Source organism: Melospiza georgiana, chromosome Z, assembly GCF_028018845.1.
Source record: "Melospiza georgiana isolate bMelGeo1 chromosome Z, bMelGeo1.pri, whole genome shotgun sequence".
Lineage (NCBI taxonomy): Eukaryota > Metazoa > Chordata > Aves > Passeriformes > Passerellidae > Melospiza > Melospiza georgiana.
In genome coordinates, this window is record NC_080465.1 from 74,797,175 (window position 1) to 74,814,774 (window position 17,600).

The 17,600-nt window shown below is 46.3% G+C and overlaps 2 protein-coding genes across 3 annotated transcripts in view; one reads left to right on the forward strand and one right to left on the reverse strand.

The window, feature by feature from the left end:
- The window catches only part of UBAP1 (ubiquitin associated protein 1), a 34,013-nt gene extending 26,583 nt beyond the window's left edge, over positions 1 to 7,430 (reverse strand). The window contains exon 1 of the mRNA XM_058044294.1: positions 7,381 to 7,430. The gene's annotated coding sequence lies outside the window, so the exon portion shown is untranslated. The remainder of the gene's footprint in view (positions 1 to 7,380) is intronic.
- A 3,861-nt stretch (positions 7,431 to 11,291) lies between these two features.
- Positions 11,292 to 17,600, forward strand: part of DCAF12 (DDB1 and CUL4 associated factor 12) — a 289,432-nt gene continuing 283,123 nt past the window's right edge. For both annotated transcript variants that reach the window (XR_009115877.1, XM_058043263.1), the window contains exons 1-2: positions 11,292 to 11,438; positions 12,312 to 12,566. Coding sequence is in view for 1 of the 2 variants with exons in the window: in XM_058043263.1 (XP_057899246.1) it covers positions 11,358 to 11,438; positions 12,312 to 12,566 (336 nt within the window). In the remaining variant the exon portion in view is untranslated. The remainder of the gene's footprint in view (positions 11,439 to 12,311; positions 12,567 to 17,600) is intronic.

Sequence of the window (17,600 nt, forward strand, 5' to 3'; positions counted from 1 at the left end):
TTACAAAACAAGAGCATCATAAGTAAAGGAACTGCTTGTTGTGTTTTATATCAGAAAAGTTCATGGGCCCACACTACCTGAGGGCAGCATATTCAGTCCTGAGCACAAACATCTTCCTTGCAATCTCTTCATTTTGTACTTCTCAAATAGTAAATGCCCCTCAATTAGGGGCTGTTTAAATTGAAATACGGTTCAGTCTGTAATCCAACTACAGATTGAAAAATTCAGGAATGGAAGCCAGAAGCCAGGAAAAACCAAAGAGACTACACATCTGTTAAACATGGTTTGCTCTGTGTGTGCAACTGCTACAGCTGAGGTTACTAGCAGTGAAGACACACAAACATGCAGACAACTCCCATCCTCCAAGAGGGAAAGCAGAGCAACTAGTCAATCCTTGAGATGTACTTCTCAAAGATGCTCCAGCTGTTACACTCACCTTCACATGCTGCTTCAGAAAGCCTTTCTGTACCACAGGTCTCATTCCTCCCTCCCTGCCACATTCACACAATGTACTTGGAAGATCCCCAAGCTTCATAGAATAATCTCCTTGCCCACCTACCTTAATTCCTACTGTTTCTACTTAAAGTGAGCTTTAAGATTTAAATTTCCTCACTTAAAACAAATTGAAGGGGTGTGCTTTCCCTTTGTGTGAGACAGCAAGTCTGCCCTCCCAGCACTGCAACCCTACTTGCAAACCCTGCCAATGTTTGGCCAGGTAAGTTTAAGGAGTAGTCTAATTCTGCACTTAGAGAGTGAACTGCCTATCACAAATGCACAGAGCAAAATCCACAGATGTGCAAGGTAGTAGGAGACGCAGACAGATACATGCACACAATTACAAGCCTCACAACAGTAAGGGCAAATGGATACTGAACTTCCAGTGCTCAAGTGGAATGGATAATAGAAAAGAAACCAAAGACAAGGAAAGACACTGCTTTGAGATGAAATCTGATACCTGCAGGATATTTATAATGCCAGGAATTACACACTTCTCATTCATTTTCTTTCCCCTGAGGGCAAAGTAGTTTTGCTGACATTCCCTTGTATCCTCTGCACCACATGGCTCTTACAGGAGACTCCAGAATACCTGTCAAGGTACTTAACCAGCAGACAAACTGTCCCTGCTTTGCAGGTTTGAGAATAATGCACAAAGTTGAAGCAGTTTGCCCACAGTCATCCAGCTCAGCCAGCAAAGTCAGAACACAACCTGTGTTTCCCAAATCCCAAACCCACAGCTACCCCAGGAATCTCACTGCAGTCTCACGTTTGGAACAGTATCTATTCCCTACCAAATTACTCCTATTCAGTCTTTTTCATCTCACTATAAAAGCCCAAAGGATGCACTTCAGATATGAATATGAAGTTTGGCGTAGTCCAAACTTAAAAACAAAGTTACCACTTCCAATTAATTTAAATCCATAATTTTGTTACATACTATGTAGCCTGTCTCACTTGGTAGCACAAACTTTTCCCCTGCACATCACAAAGTTCTTCAGCAGATGCATTCATTACTGTAAGCCCCAGAACACTTAAAGCAATGAATAACTAAATAGAAATGGCTCATTTTATGTGCAAAAAGAAACCTTCAGAGATGCATTAGCTTAATTTTCTCAGGACATTTTGACAGATCTGACTCAGTTTCAGCAATCTAGACTTACTTTATTTTATAACTAGACCAGACAAGGTTGCTGGATGAAGCTGCCCCATGACCACAGTTCATCCCACAGATTCTCCTCTCCAAACATTTCAGGCTGGCAAGAAAACAACTCTCTGCTGACAGCACAGAGATCTCTTTCAGTGGGCCACCATAATAACCATGACACAGCAGTAAGATGATTTTTTTTGTTTAAGAAGTGGCAATACTGTGGGCTGACCATTCCTCCTCTGAGCTATCAGATTTTCTACTGTCACCTGAGAATCAGTCCCAGCCTGCTCCTCTCATAACCCATATGTCTGGTTCAATCAAGCTTACTTTAGGAAATTAATCTAGTGCTGCCTAACAACAGAACATGAGTATCATATTCAGATTCCTGTAAGAACATCAAATTACAGAAATTTGCTTTGAATGAAGACCAGCATAAAATGGATACACAGCTTCTCTCCCAGCATGAAGGGAAAGTGAGAAATCCTTTCCATTACTTGGCAGAAGTGATTTATCCAGAGTACAGGCAGATCCCCTGCACTAAACACGGTTACATTTCAAGTGCTCATCTCCTCCAATATCGTAACACATACAGAACATCCCCAGAGACAGGGAGGCTTTCAGAACTGTACAATAACTGTGTATGCAATATGGGAGCTCAGTATGAACAGGATGACATTACTGTGTCACAAAAACAGCCATCACGGCCATTTTGCCACCAGAGTTCCCAGAGTCCACCTCCAACTTGAAAAGCAGCTCAGATCACCTCACCATTCATGCCAAAACCAACTTCTTCACCTTTGCCTTCCTTCATTTATTTTTCATCTTATAATACAACTGTGGATTCTTTGAGGTATATTTATTAAGGCTTTTCAGTTGAAGACCTTCATATAGATGAGATTACAGACCATAACAGCATTACTTTTATATTCACACTTTAATCTGATAGCTCTCCCTTTGCACACAAATTCAGAAACATTCAACAGTGTTAATTAAAAGCAACAAGCCATTTTACTGTCTTTTCTTGGGTTTTCTTTGCAAAAGAGACAGTAAATTACTAATCACTCACTTTCAGGTAAGTAAACAAAAAACATGTATTAGGTTCCCTCCCACAAGCAAGAATAAAGCCTCTGACTACAGGTACTTCCCCCCACCCCCCTTCTTAGTAAGGAATATAAAGGTACTTGCTGGAAGCAGTTCTTTTGTATATTGTTACAAACACAACAACCAAAATGAAACTCAATAATCCTTCACCTATTTTCTACCAAGAAGTCAGACTGTCAACAAACTGCTTGTGGTGACATAATACTTAATTAAAAGATTAAAAACACATTCTTTTCTCGGAGGCTATGCAGCATAAAGCTTTTCCGGCCCTTTTCATCAAACACAGTTTTATTCCAGATGATTAATAGTGACTTTATTCAAGAGTCCCTTCCCTGCTACATGTGCCTCGTATATTTCTACGTCAAATTATGACACAGTACTATGCAAGGACACCACATGAGGGTATTAGTCATTAGGGTGGAACCCAGGGTGGCTTTGCTGTATCACAGAAGGAAACACTTAAAGTTTTAGCAGGTACTTTGGCGAGTGTTAATAAACTAGGAATCTAGTTTTATTTTAGTGCTCACAATTGATGAAGTGTACCAAACTGAACACAAAAGCACTTCCCTGTGTCTGAATTAGGCACAGGACTAAAACGTGACACAGCACAACTGGTAACAGGCACACTTTTGAAACACACCTTCCTGAAATCAGGGAGTAAATCTCATCAGTCATTTCAGTCATAGCTTCCTCTGCTGCTAGCCTAGAGATGACAAATGGTGCAAGCACAAACATATGCATAAGAAAAGGGCTGAAAAATAAAATCTTTCACATAACCTAGTAGATAGCTACCAAAAATGCTGAGCTCCAGTAACAGCAACCAGACAAGAGCTCACAACTCTTTACTACTACCTTCCCCTACACCAACCAGCAACAGCTAAATCCATTAATTGTACTCATATGGAGATAGTCCTCCAGATGAAGAGCTGACTCCTTCTTGGAGAGGACTCACCTTCTTCTGATTTAAAATGTTACTCTCGTGTAAGAGTTTCTGACACAAAATGCAGCTGAGAATATACAAGCTCATCAGTTACAAGCTGTAATACTACTAATGCAGCAGGGCATTTTGAACCAATCTGCTTTCCTTCTAGAAGGGAAGATTTAAGTCTAAATTAGAGCAATGATACTGTGTTCCCCTTCTGCTATAATTCTGCATATTCTGTTTCAAGTACATTACAAGCTTAACAGATTCTGGAAAGATCTTGTAACTTTCAAAAATGAAAAAAAATACAAACCAATACAAACTGAGTCTGGGCATACAATCAGTCCTTTAAAAGTTTCCCATCCACAGGAAAGACAGCATTTCTTAACATTTAAGAAAAAAAGCCTTTGCACGAAAGGATTTTGAATAAATATAAGACTTGAGAGAGGGAAAGCCCCCAGTGCCCAGGTTCAGATGGAGACCTCAGCACAAGGCTACATTGACTGCAAGAGGTCATTAGGGACACAGAACATGAGCTTATTCAAACCAAGTCAGAGGGTCAAAGCATTAAGCAACGCACTTGCATACCAGAGAGGATTACCTACCTAAGTAGTTAACACACAACAACTGTGAGCTCAGGCTTGTATCGATCAACTGCAGAGTGGTGTGTGCTGCAAGATCAATAGCCTTGCCTTCCCACTTAGCAGCGTAAGCACACACAATGCAGGGATGAGAAACCAACCTTTGATGCATCCTAGAAGACCTACTTTTTCAAACAAGAAAACTATTTATAAATTGTAAAGAACCCTTCTTTGCCTTTCCTTCAAAGAACTGTTTTCACAAACAGCTTCAGAGCTTTCCAATTATGGCTCCACTAGATCTTCCTTACACTGACATTGATCTGAATTGCACTGATCAATTTTAAATAGAATCATGCCTTTAGGTAGAGATCGCTGTAAAATGACAGCTGAAACTCTGAAATTCATGATTGAAGAGACTGGGAGTGATTATGCTAGACAAAATACCAGAGAAGGTTGGAAAGAAGTTCTATGTAATAAGGAAAACTAAATTTTTCACAGATCATTTTATCAAAATATTCAACCCAGCATCAACTGTAAAATGCAGGAATGGGCCACTGTTAAAAACTCATGATGCAGAGACTGGATATGGACAACAATTATCAGTTAACTAAATTGGACAACGAAATTATCAATCCCTAGAGTTTCTGAAAGCAACAAGAAACCATGAGTTTACACAAATTAAAAAGGAGGATGAGTAAGGTGACACCTTCTGTGCCATTACAGCACTTCTGCCCCCAGCACCAGCCAAAACAGCTCCAGCTGTCACAGTGTGACAGATGAGGCTGGATTGGTCCAGAAACCTGACTCCATTCTGTCAGTTACAGGTTTTTGTCTCCAGGATATAACAAAACATCATAACGGAATAATGGAGATGGAGCTCTTCCACGAGTTTTTGATGATTTTTCACCCTTATGATTTTTCTATTCATCAACATAAACTATACAGTAAATCTCCCGGCTGGCCAGTATACTCATTTTTCCAATATTCTGAAAATTTAAGTTCTCTTCATTAAAGAGAAACTAACACCTATTGATTCACATATGTTAAATATGAGAGTTTTTGGTTTTCCCTTTACAGTTTCATGTCTCTTTCTTTCAGCTCACACTTGAATAGCACTTTAGTAGCAGCAACTTCTTCCCTGACTCCTTTGTGCCATAGGGCATGGACAGGAAAAAAAAAATCCAAAAAACAAAAGGAGATATCAGGCCAAGTACAGATGGTGAGGCAAGGAAAGGACCAGCACTTTCAGGTTTTTTTCTGAGACTAAACCCACAAACTTGCAAAAGCTGTTTAAAAATTACACAGTTTTTTGTTTCTCTGCCCTTAGAATTGAGGTTTTTCCCTAAAAGGTTTAAGCCACGCAGTGGAAACAGTAACCTTAAGAACCACTGGCACTTCTGAATTGCAGCTCTGTGCGCACAGGAAACTGAAGTCATTGAGCAGCAGTTCTGCGCGGTGCTGTAACCCAACACCGCCCGCACACGCCCCAAAATGCTCCTCGTACACCTCAGCCCACCCTACTGCCCATGCCTGCTGCACAGTCACACAGATCGCCCTGGGGAGAAAAGGGAAGGAGGCCAAAACAGGTGTTCCCCACTCTTGCCTGAAAAATGCCAGGAAACCAGGAGTGCCTGTACAGAGGCAGAGGGTCCCACGCTCCAAGGCTGATAAGGGAAGGCAATGAAGAGATATGGCTAACTGCAGCACTTCCTCTTTTCCCTCAACACCCTGGATCCCAGCTGGAGCAGGAATAAGATCCCTCTCACCAAGCTCCCACAAAGACCTCTTGGTCCCTTAACAGGCTGTGGGATGCAGCAAGCCTTCCATCAGCAGCACAGCAGGAAAGTTACACCATCCAGCACAACCCAGCTGCCCCTGAGTTTGGCAACACTCACTTGCCAAAGCGAGTCACGTAGGAATATCGACCTCAAAGTGCTAAAATCCAACGCAAATTCATTTTACTGGGTCTGGGATGGCAGCTATAAGAGTTCCACAGCCAAGTGCCAGAGTCCATCTGCTTATCTCCACTCTAATGAGACAACATCAGTGTCGTAACATTTCTATATGACGAGGGTTTTTTTCACTTCTTTGGATTTTGTAATGATGTGGGGAATAAAAATAAGGCAGCTATTAATTTCCACCTATTGTGATTTCTTCTACTAATTAAAAAAAAAAACAAACAGAAAACCAGAACAAATATATCCCATTAGTAGGATAAATTTTGAGCTATCAAAACACAGAAAGAGAGCCCTTGAATTATACAAAATATAAATACATAAATAAATGCACTGAATCTCTTACTTTTAGTAAGCAACAAACTAAAGGGATTACAAAGCATAATCGGGAAGTTGAAACAAAGCATAATCGGGAAGTTGAAACAAAGCATAAACTAAGTATACATCCCTGGGATGTTTGCATCTCATACTCTGAGAAAGATGTAGCCAAAAGCAGAATAGCTAACTGGAAAAGATCCAGAAATTGGTGATCAGCATAAAAAGAGAAGTGTAGGGCTACAACCCACGAAATAAAGATCTTTAGCCTACAAGGAGATGCTGCGAAAGAGTGAATGCTCCGTGATTTAGCAGAACTCTAAAGTCACAAGCAGTATAGGAAAGATGAGCACCGTGATTTGCACAGCACAAGAGGCAGAAATTAACAAGTTACCTGAAGGCAGACTCGACACACACCACACCCCCAAAGAAAATCAGATGTTTGTTTTGGTTCTTCACCGATTTAGTTACTGCGAAGAAGCACTTCCGAACATTACGGACACCAGCAGCTTACTCGGATTTCAACAGCCACCGAGCAAACTCATCAGGGGTTACGAGGCAGAAACACATTCCCTTAACTCCGGCGGTCCCGGAAACTGCTGGAAGGCAGGAGCCTGTGGGGCAGAAGCGTCACCCCGCCTTGCCCCGCGAGCCCAGCCCCGGGCCGAGTGCCGGCACCCCCGAGCGGCTCTACCGACCGGCAGCGGAGGATCCCAGTCCCCGGAGAGGAAGAAGGGGCGCGGTCCGTCCCTAGCTGCCCCCGCCCGGTACCTGCGGCCCCCGCGGTCCCCGCCCGTACCTGCGGCGCCCCAGCCTCGCTGCCCTACCCAGTACCTGCGCGCCCCCAGTCTAGCCCGGTACCTGCGGCCCTCGGCCCCGCTGCCCCGCCGTGCCGCGGTCACCGCCCGCCGTCCCTACGGGCCCCGCTCGGCGCCGCCGGACCCGGGCGACGCCATCTTGTCTGGGCCCCGCCGGCGGGATGGCGTCACGGAGTGGCGTCACCTGCGCCCGCCGGGCCAATCGGGAGCGGCGGGTGGTGACGTCACCGCAAAAGGGAGGGGCGGGGCGAAGTCAGAGCCACGCCTCTATTGGGGGCGGGACCGGGGGGCAGGGAGTGTCCGTGTGTTGTCCGTGTGCCCGTCCCCGTTCCTGTCGCTGTCGCCTGCCTTTGCCAGCCGTGACCCTGTCCCATCCCTGCCCCTGTTCCATCCCCTTACCAGCTGCTGTCCGTGTTGCATCCCTCACTCTGCCCTGTTCCATCCCTGTCCCATCCCCTGTCTCTGCACTTGTCCCAGTCCGTGCCTGTTCCGTCCCCGCCCCTGTCCTGTCCTCTCCCTGCCCCTGTTGCTGCTCCTGTCCCTATCCCTGTCCCTGTCCCTACCCTTATCCTTATCCCTATCCCTATCCCTGCCCCTATCCCTGTCCCTATCCCTGTCTTTGTCCCTATCCCTGTCCCTATCCCTGTCCTTGTCCCTATCCCTGTCCCTATCCCTTTCCCTATCCCTATCCATATCCCTGCCCCTATCCCTGTCCCTGCCCTTACCCCTGTCCCTATCCCTGTCCCTGTCCCTATCCCTGTCCCTATCCCTGTCGCTGTCCCTGCCCCTATCCCTATCCCTGTCCCTGTCCCTATCCCTACCCCCTTACCAGCCCCTGCCCCGTTCCCTGTGCCATCTCTGTCCCTGCCCTTGTCCCTGTCCCTATCCCTGTCCTTGTCCCTATCCTTGTCCCTACCCCTATCCATATCCCTATCCCTGTCCCTATCCCTTTCCCTATCCCTATACCTGTCCTAGTCCCTATTCCTATCCCTATCCCTGTCCCTGCTCCTGTCCCTACCCCTATCCATATCCCTGCCCCTATCTCTGTCCCTGTCGTTACCCCTGTCCCTATCCCTATCCCTATCCCTATCCCTATCCCTATCCCTATCCCTATCCCTGTCCCTATCCCTACCCCCTTACCAGCCCCTGCCCCATTCCCTGTGCCATCTCCGTCATGCTCTTGTCCCTATCCCTGTCCCTTTACCTGCTCCGGTCCCTGTTCTGTTCCCAGCTCCTGCCGTGCCCGGGAGCTCCCGCAGCGCTTCCTGCCCCTCTCCCTGCTGTGTCAGGGCTCCCAAGGGGCTGATGAGGCTGGTGAGTGGGACACAGAGAGGCCATTTCACCCCACACCCTTCAGCCCCTTCCCTCAGCTGCCACGGCCAGCTCACCCTCCCCAGGGGCTCAGGGGACATTCCCGCTCGGTTTTCAGGTTTTGGAGCAGTCCTTGTTCCGAAATGGAGGGGTTTTGTCCCAAATGGGTGTGGTAGTTGTGTGTGTGAGGGTGGATATGAAGAGGGGAGTTACTCATGATAAATCACGACTGAAAACGGCCAAACTTGTATTACTGCTTGTACCCTCAGAAGAAGCTGGAAAGCCTGAGGGGTTTTTTATGGCTTCTTTTTCAGTTTGGCTTCTCACAGTACCTTTGTCTTTGGCGTTGGTTGGATGAAAACACAGAATAAAGGTCATAAAACCAATGCTGTACACATCAGGAAAATATGTACTGATTCCATGTGACTTGAGGCACCATCAGATATCAGGTGACCAGAAGCTGGCTTTTCCTTAAAGCCAGCCTGCATCTCACATGTTTTCCTTGTTTCTCTACCCAGCAAAACCACTGGCAAGTAGTGGTTGCTGGGTTTGGATCATATGAAGCTTTGCCTCTGAAATCACAGAAAAAGAGTGTATGAGCCACGTAGACATCAGAAAAACCACTCGTCCTTCCACATGGATCTGAAAGGGGTACAATGAAATGCAAATATGTACAAATGTTATCTTTTTAATTCCCTAGCAGTAAGTGATTTCCCGGTGGAATGTGTGGGAAAATGTGGGAGATTCAGGCCTCCTGAACAACTAACCAATATGATCAAGCAGAAGCCGCTTATTGTTTACATTACAGACATATTTATGGATTCTACAAACTACTGAGTATACACTTCTTGATTGGTGCCTTTATCTTGTTAACTTGTTTTCTGCCTGCACTTCTCAGAGTGTGTGTAAAACACCAGCCCAGGTGTTTTACAGTCCTGGTATCTAGTCCTTGTGGTCTTGATATGCTGTTTCTCAGCCTCTTCTTTCTTAATTTATCACAGTTTATGTTTCAGTAACCTTGATGAATTCCTGAGGCTTTGATAACAAACTTAGGAGCAGGCTGGCTGGTGCACACCATGGCCTAACCCTCACAAATACATTGCAACAGGAAAATGACTGGGGGTAAAATTAGAGAAAACTGGGGAGTTACATTCATGTTCCAGCAGAATTATAAGAGCAGAATTATCACAGAAAACAGAGGGTGAGGCGCAGTTATCGCAGTGGGATGTGGTCAGCATGCCCAACTTCCCACACACAATCCATGCTAAAGGGGACTGAAGGGAGGTGGAGCAGACTGGAGACACCAGGGCCAGGCTCTGTTGAAATCCTGGCAAGAGGGGCGACTCAGTGGTGCAGATAAACTGGGTAGCAGCTGAAAAACAAGGAGGAAAAGGGGATGCTTTGCTGCTGAACCAGCTGCTGTGGGGAGGTCACAAATGCCCACCTCCACCCCTGAGGCTGCCTCAGGTGTGACGCTGACATTACCCACCTCCAAGGTACAACCCTGGACATGATGCATGACTAGAGATACTCTCCTAAAAATAGAGTAACTAGGGCAAAAATAGTATAAAAGTATGTTAAAAATGGGGAGAAGTTAGGGAAGGTTCCACTGTAACTTCTGGGATTGACTGACTGATCAGGCTGAACCTGTCAGGACTGTACTCTATGTATGGTGATTGTTCATCACAATTGCTCTGAATACGTTTTTGCAGCCAGATCCTACCACCAGCAATCTTTGCACCTTAACCTGTCACAGTTTTCTACTACAATAATAAAAGATTATTGTTCTGTAAACTGTCTCTCAAGCTGTGAGTCCTTCAAGAGCATTAACAGTGCACAGAATACTTGAGTGTGCAGCCCCGGGAGAGGGCCTCTCTAATGCTTTTGGTGTGCATTCCTGGGTCTTTCCTGAGGTGCCAAGAGACCAGATAAAGGTGTAGAAACCCTCAAAGGGGTTTTTGTGTTTCCATGTGACCCTGAAAAAGTCAGCTGAACCACCTTCTGATCCAGTAGACTATTCACTATTCAGTGAAGAGTTGGACATTAGGAAGAATTTCTTCACAGAATGGGTGATTAAACCTTGGGAATGAGCTGCTCAGGGAGGTGGAGGAGTCACCGTTCTGGACACCTTTAGGGAAAGACTGGACATGCGCTCAGTGCCATGGTCTGGTTGACAGGGTGGTCACTCATAAGTTGGGCTGGGTGAGCTTAGAGGTCTTCTCCAACCTAACTGATTCTCTGATTCTGTTCCCATAGTGGGACCCTAATAGACTGGTCGGGCACAAGTGTCTCGGTTTTCCTGGGGCGCTGACAGTGATCAAACACGAGTGGTTTGGGAAAATCTGTTTCCTGGGAGGAATTCCCGAACCCCACCTTGTACTGAGCCCTCCTGGCCGCAAGGGGGCGCCCCACCCTCACCACCCTGGCTCCGCTGCCATGGCAACGGCAGAGGAGGCGCGGCCAGCTTGACGTCCTGCTAGGCAACAGGGCACCGGGGCGGGGCGGAACCGCCGCCGCAAAGCTGCGACTTCACTGTCGTAAAAAGAGAAAAAAAACCGAAACCCCGTGGTGCTGTAAAATGCCGTGAGGCGCGGCCGGCGGGGCTTGAGGGACAGAGCCCGGGCCCGGTCCCGCTCCATATGCCCCGAACCGCCCCGTCCCACTCCATGTGGGGCCGCTCCTCGTCCACAGCCTCCTCATCCTTCTACTATGGCCCGGAAAACAGTTAGCAGGAAGCGGAAAGCGGCGGCGGCTGCCGCCGCGGGGACCGGGGGACTCCAAGGGGAGCAGGTAAGGGGTCAGACGGGGGGCAGGGGAGAAGCGCTGGTTCCCGGTGGTGGGAAGGGGGAGAAGCGCTGGTTCCCGGTGGTGGGAAGGGGGAGAAGCGCTGGTTCCCGATGGTGGGAAGGGGGAGAAGCGCTGGTTCCCGGGGCGCGGCGGACGTGGCTGTCTCCGGGAGGAAAGAGGTGACCCCGTCCGAGTGATGGGGAAGGAAGGTGTCCGGGGGGGCTGGGGCTTCTGGGCGGCGGCAGCCACGGTCCTGGTGGTAGCCAGGGATGAGGAGCCCCCGGTCTCGGTGTCACCTGGGAGGGACAGCCCCGGTCCTGGTGTCACACCAAGAGGGGCAGCCCCCAAGTGCCGGGGTCACCGGGGAGGAGGAGCCCCTGGTGCCAGGGTCAGTGCCCCGCTCTGTGCCCGCGCCCCGGGGCTCGCGGGGCCCCGTTGGGCTCGGCCGTTGTTCGGTCGCTGCCGCGGAGCGATGATGGCCGGATGGCTCTGGCCCGGCCGGAGGAGGCCGAGCGCCGCGGTCGGTACCGGGGAGTCACCGGGGTGTCACCCCTGCGCCTGCCGGGCTGCGGGGGAGGGCTGTGTGCGCTGCCCCTCTCCCGTTCCAAGCGCTCCGCTTTTCCCGTGAGCATTGGGCGTACCAACGGTGCCGAACCGCCACCGACTGTCGTTATGTTGACGCCGTGTTACTCCTTTAGCAGATGTTTATGTTTAAGTCACACTGCTAAAGGTTTGTCAGCATTCCCGAGTTAATTTCCGTGCGCGGCGTTCCAAAGGCTTCAGGGTTTTGCCGGGGATATCGTTGAATTTGAAAGAGTGGTGTCTTAAAAGTTTGTTTTAGTTGCTTTATCCAGTGTCTAACTTTATTATCCACAGTACGGGTGGGATCACTCTGTTAACAAAAGGAAAAGGCTCCCGCCGGTGAAAAGGTCTCTAGTGTACTACGTGAAAGGGAGAGAGGTCCGGATGCACAATGAGTCCAGCTACCACCGCTTGTTGCATGGATACGCGGCCCAGCAGCTCCCAAGCCTCCTGAAGGAGAGGGAATTTCACCTCGGAACACTCAATAAAGTGTTTGCCTCCCAGTGGCTAAACCACCGACAAGTGGTGTGCGGGACAAAATGCAACACGGTGAGTGCCCCCTCTCGCTGTTTTGTTTCCCTCTCCTCTATAATTATTTCACCTCCACCCTCAAACGATGCTTACCATAATCAAAGTGCGTGGATGACCAGGGGAAACCTTAGGAATTAGGAGTGGAGTCAAAATCGCGCCCCATTAACTTTCAATGAAAGCAGTGCTTAAGTATGATCTGTTCTCATCTGAATGTGTGGCACTGTAAGCCCCAGCACCTCTGGAAGCCCCAGAGGCACCTCTAGAAGCATCTGTGTGACCTTACAGAGCGATTTACACATGGTTGTCGGATGAAGAGCCAACAGTGGGATTGGATCTTTCCTTTTGTCCTGCAGATGAGAAGCTAATGGACAGATATTTGTGTCTCTAATGGTGGCTGTCAGTGCTTGGCCAGACTTGCTGTTAAGGTTCCTTTTTTCTGTTACTCTCAGTCTTACACAGTTTGGTTTTACATGTGGTTCTGTGCTGATGGCTTTTAAAAGTTGTTCTAAAACTGTGGTTCAACTCGAGGTATTTGTCAGAGCAGCCAGAAATGTTCTGAGGTTAAAAAAAAAAAAAAAATTCAGATCTTCTGTGTTGCTTGTTGACTTCATAATTATTCACTCTAAAACCGTTTCCAGTGTTTGAATAGCTTCTGTGGTTTATATATCTTTACATGCTTCCACAGAAACTGACAACTCCTCAGGTTCTTGAAGTGATGCTTTGACACATTTCAGGGGAATATTAAAATGGTGAAATGGTGTCTAATCCTGTGGGATTAGTAAATGGAGGAGACCATATTTCGTAGGTATTCACCACCAGAGTTAGCAGTCCAAGGTCATTGGCTGAGGTTGCAGTTTCACGCAAGGAGTTGTGATTGAATTGGTGCAAAATCCTAAACTGCAGGTTAGTTGGTGCCACAGATGGGAATTGAGGGTTACAAGGAATGAATGCATAGATGCAGCAGCTCTTAAATCTCAGAGCGTATCAGGTGCTGCAATTGCTTCTTTGCCTCAAGATCCTTCTGTGCCAAAGCCTTGCTCAGTGGTCTGACCAGCCCAAGGGTTAGTGGGCTGTTTTTTTCCATTTCTGATGAAACCTTCTGAGATGTTCTATTATTATTCGCAGTTGCACAGGGGGAGGCTTTTATGCAGTAGCTCTGAAGAAGCAAGGCCGAACTGTATAAACAAAGCAACCTTTTAACAGCAATAAGCTCAAAATAGAATTTCTCTGCCTACTTTCTCCACATACGTTCATCTCCTCAGCCAGTCAGCAGCCAGCACTGCTTGTGGTTGTAGAGCTGCTTACGGGAGACAAACTCCTGCTAAAACACAAGCTCCCAAAGATCTTGCTTACTCTAGCGAGATGACTGTGTGTTTTATGGAGCTGCCACGATTTTGCTGTGTTCTGTAACTTTTGTAGCTCAGGCGCATCTGCAGCGAAGATAAATGGGCAAGGGGGCTGTTAACGCAACCTTGCAGAAAATTGTTTGGAACCAAGCAATCATGAAGCTGAAGAGGGATTCAGTAGTATTGTTGTTCCCTTTGCATATGCTGCAACCAAGAGTGTTTGTCCACAGCCAGACTTAATGTTAGAGACAGACCTCCTCTGTCATTGAGCAAAATAGTGATTGCAAAAGAAGTTCCTGAAGCATTGTGAAAGATCCTATATGAATTATGACTGCTGTAATAGCTGTACCTTGCTTGCTTTGTGCTCGCATTTGAACAAGTAAAGCATTAAACTCTACACTCTAATTACGAGATTTTTCTCTCTCATCTCCTTAGTGAGTGACCTATTAAAGAAAAATGCCTTTGTGATTCTCATATGCTGAAGTTGTGGCATTCAAGTTGGGAGTAAATTAAAAACACCTTGGTTGACTTCAGTGAGGTTTGCTGCATTGGAGTTGCCTTTAATTAAAGTTATTGCAAGAGAAAAATATAAACTATAGCAGTTATTTTGATCAGGGCTTGACTGTGGCACTGAGTGCTTTTAGCATTTAATTTATAAATTACCCTTCACTGTGCAGTGCTAGGAGGATTCAGTGTTCTTAATGACAAAACAAAAATATGCTCTTGTCATAGAGAAAGAAGTTTGGGTTTAGTCACTTGGCAGTTACTATAAAAGTACTGAAGAGAATATGGAGTTTTCTGTCAATTACTCTTTTTTTTTTTATGACAATTATAATTTGTTCAGTTATATGGAGTAACTTTTTATCTTTAAAACTATTCCAGGGAGTGAAATAACTTTATTCTACTCCAGTGGACCATGGTGCTCATAGTTGAGCAGTAAATCAAATATTCCAGATATTTGTGTTCTGTAAAGGTGCATGCTTTTTCCAGTTGATTTAAAATTATGGGAACTATTGCAAGCATTCAAGCACCTAAAATTTCGAATTAAATCACCCAGACTTTTCACCTGGGCTTTGCAGAGCCGGGATTCCTGTTTGTAAGAATTTCCTAGACCTTGCACGCAGTGGGCTCCTTAATGTTTTTCCAATTCACATGAATGAGCAGGGAACTTTGTAAGGGTGCAGACATTTAGGGTGTGTTCTGATAGGTATCTAAATTACCAAAAACTGATGCTGTGAAGATACATAGAAGAAACTGTCTCAGAAGAAGATATGGTCTGTAATCTGCAGTCTTCTGAGAGAAACTTATGAGACTTAGGTAGGAGATAGGCTTATGGCAGACAAAAACATAGAACACGAAGTTCCTGTGTTTTAGTTTGTTTTTTTTTTTCCTCTTTACTCTTTCAGGAAATTATGAAGAATAAAGTAGCATCTAAAAAGTAGTTTCTGTAATAATTTTTCAGCTCCTTTTGTTCTGTTAGTTATGTGTACATGTTCAAGATATAATCCTTTCTCTAATTGCAAAATTAAAGATGAAAAGCTGTAAGAACTGCAAATCATTCCCTAAATACAAGAAGCTAATTAGTTTCCAATTGCTTGAGAATATATTTGCTTGGAATCTAGTTTGTTTTTTTTTTTTTCTTTTTCCAGATAAGTGCTATAGATGTATTTGTGTTTGAAAACTTCCTTTCTGAATGCTCTGAATTGATTTCCAAGGCAGCTTCTCCAAGGCATGCTTGGGTTGGTTTCTGAATGCTGGCTGAAACCTTTTCTGTCTTTAGCAGATTGCTGTGGTGTTTCCTTGGCTGCCCTGCTGTAGGTCAGCAGCTCTCATTTCCCATTAGAGACTTTAAACTTGTTTCAGGAGATCCTGTGTCTGTTCTGTGCATCTCATACAGTTACAGCCTGGTCTTGTAGTCCTGAGATTGTGGTGAGAGTGCAATGGGAAGTGCCTCCTCTCTCTGTGAATGTGAACTGTCTATGAGGAAAATTATTTCCACTTGCTTTGCAAGTTAATGTGTCTTCTGGCTTTGCATATATGAGGAAGCGTTGAGGTGACAGCTCATTTCTGATCACATCTAGAAAATGAGAAGTCTCCTCCAATTTGTAGCTCTACTCAAAGTCCAGTGAAGAGTGACTGAAACTTGGTGTAAATCAACTTTTGATGTCTGTAGTTGATATCTCCATTCACATGTCTTTCAGTGGCTCATGACCAGATAGCCTGGTGTTGGTTTCTTGTCTGAAGAGTATTTGCTTTTCTGTCAACTGCATGTGACAGAACTGTTTGGCAGTTTCTGTTCCAGGTATGATATGAGTTGTAGGGATGCCCTTTAGCAGACAACGTCTGTCACTTCTCCATCTTTTGCCATCTGTCAGCATGTATTAACTGTCTCCCAGCCCCCTGAAATTAAACATGGAGGGCCAAATGCAAATAAAAAATTATAAATGTGATTTTGGCACTGCACAAATGCAGTAACATCAAAGTCTGTGGCTATTATCTGGTAGTGCTTCAGAGTTTGACAGAAAGATGGAGTGCCTCATTTCAGGGTCTTGTCTCTGGAAATGTGAATTCAAAGTCAACCAACTTGCTGGCTGCTTTTACTTCTCCTCACTTCTCAGGTGGTTTCTTTATATTGTGGATTGTTTTGCTTGAGACCCTTTCAAGAAGGATGTGCAAGGCCATTATGCCCTTGAGTTGCCTCTACTGCATAACCTGTTTTGTGCTAAGATTAGTGCATGTTAACGTGGCTGGCGTAGCTGCCTTTCCCTGTGATGTTCGAAAAGTCATATCAGGAAAATGAAGTCCCAGGTACTGGAAAAGGGAAGGCATTGTATGTCTCTGGAGAAGTGGTAGAAAGAAAAGACTCCAGGAGCTACTGACCTGCCAGCCTCCCCTCTGTGCCTGGGAAGATCGTGGGATCTGCTTTCCCCCTAGAAACTCTGCTAAGGCACGTGGAGGACAGGGGGGTGAATTGAGGCAGCCAGCATGGCTTTACCAAGGGTAAATCCTGCCTGACAAACCAGAGGCCTTTTGTGATGGCAGGAATGGACAAGGAAAGGGTTACAGATGTCATTTATCTGGACTTTTGTGTACAGCCTTTGACACAGTCACCCACAACATCATTCTGTATAAATTGGAGAGAGATTGATTTGATGGATGGACTGTTGGGGGGTGAGGCAATAATCACATCCAGAGAGTTGGTTGGATAATCACATCCAGAGTTGGTTGGTTGGATGAGTGGAGTCCTTCACGGATCCGTACAGGCACCAGTGTTGTTTAATATCTTCATTAAGGGCATATATAGAGGAATCCAGTGCACTCACAGCAAGTTTGATGGCAGCACCAAGCTGAGCGGTGCTTTGACACAGGATGGGATGGGATGGGATGCCATCCAGAGACATCCAAACTCAAGGAGGGGGTCCATGGGAACATCATAAAGTTCAAGGCCAAGTGCTGGTGCTGCCCCTGGGCTGGGACAGCCCCTGGTGCCAGCCCAGGCTGGGCATGAGCAGCCCCAGAGCAGCCGTGCCCAGAAGGGCTTGGGGGTGCTGTGGGTGAGAGGCTGCACATGGCCCAGCCATGGCACTCCCAGCCCAGAGAGCCAAATGTGTCCTGGGCTGCACCCAGAGCCCCGTGGGCAGCAGGGCAGGGAGGGGATTCTGCCCCTCTGCTCTGCTCTGCTGAGACCCACCTGGAGCCCTGCATC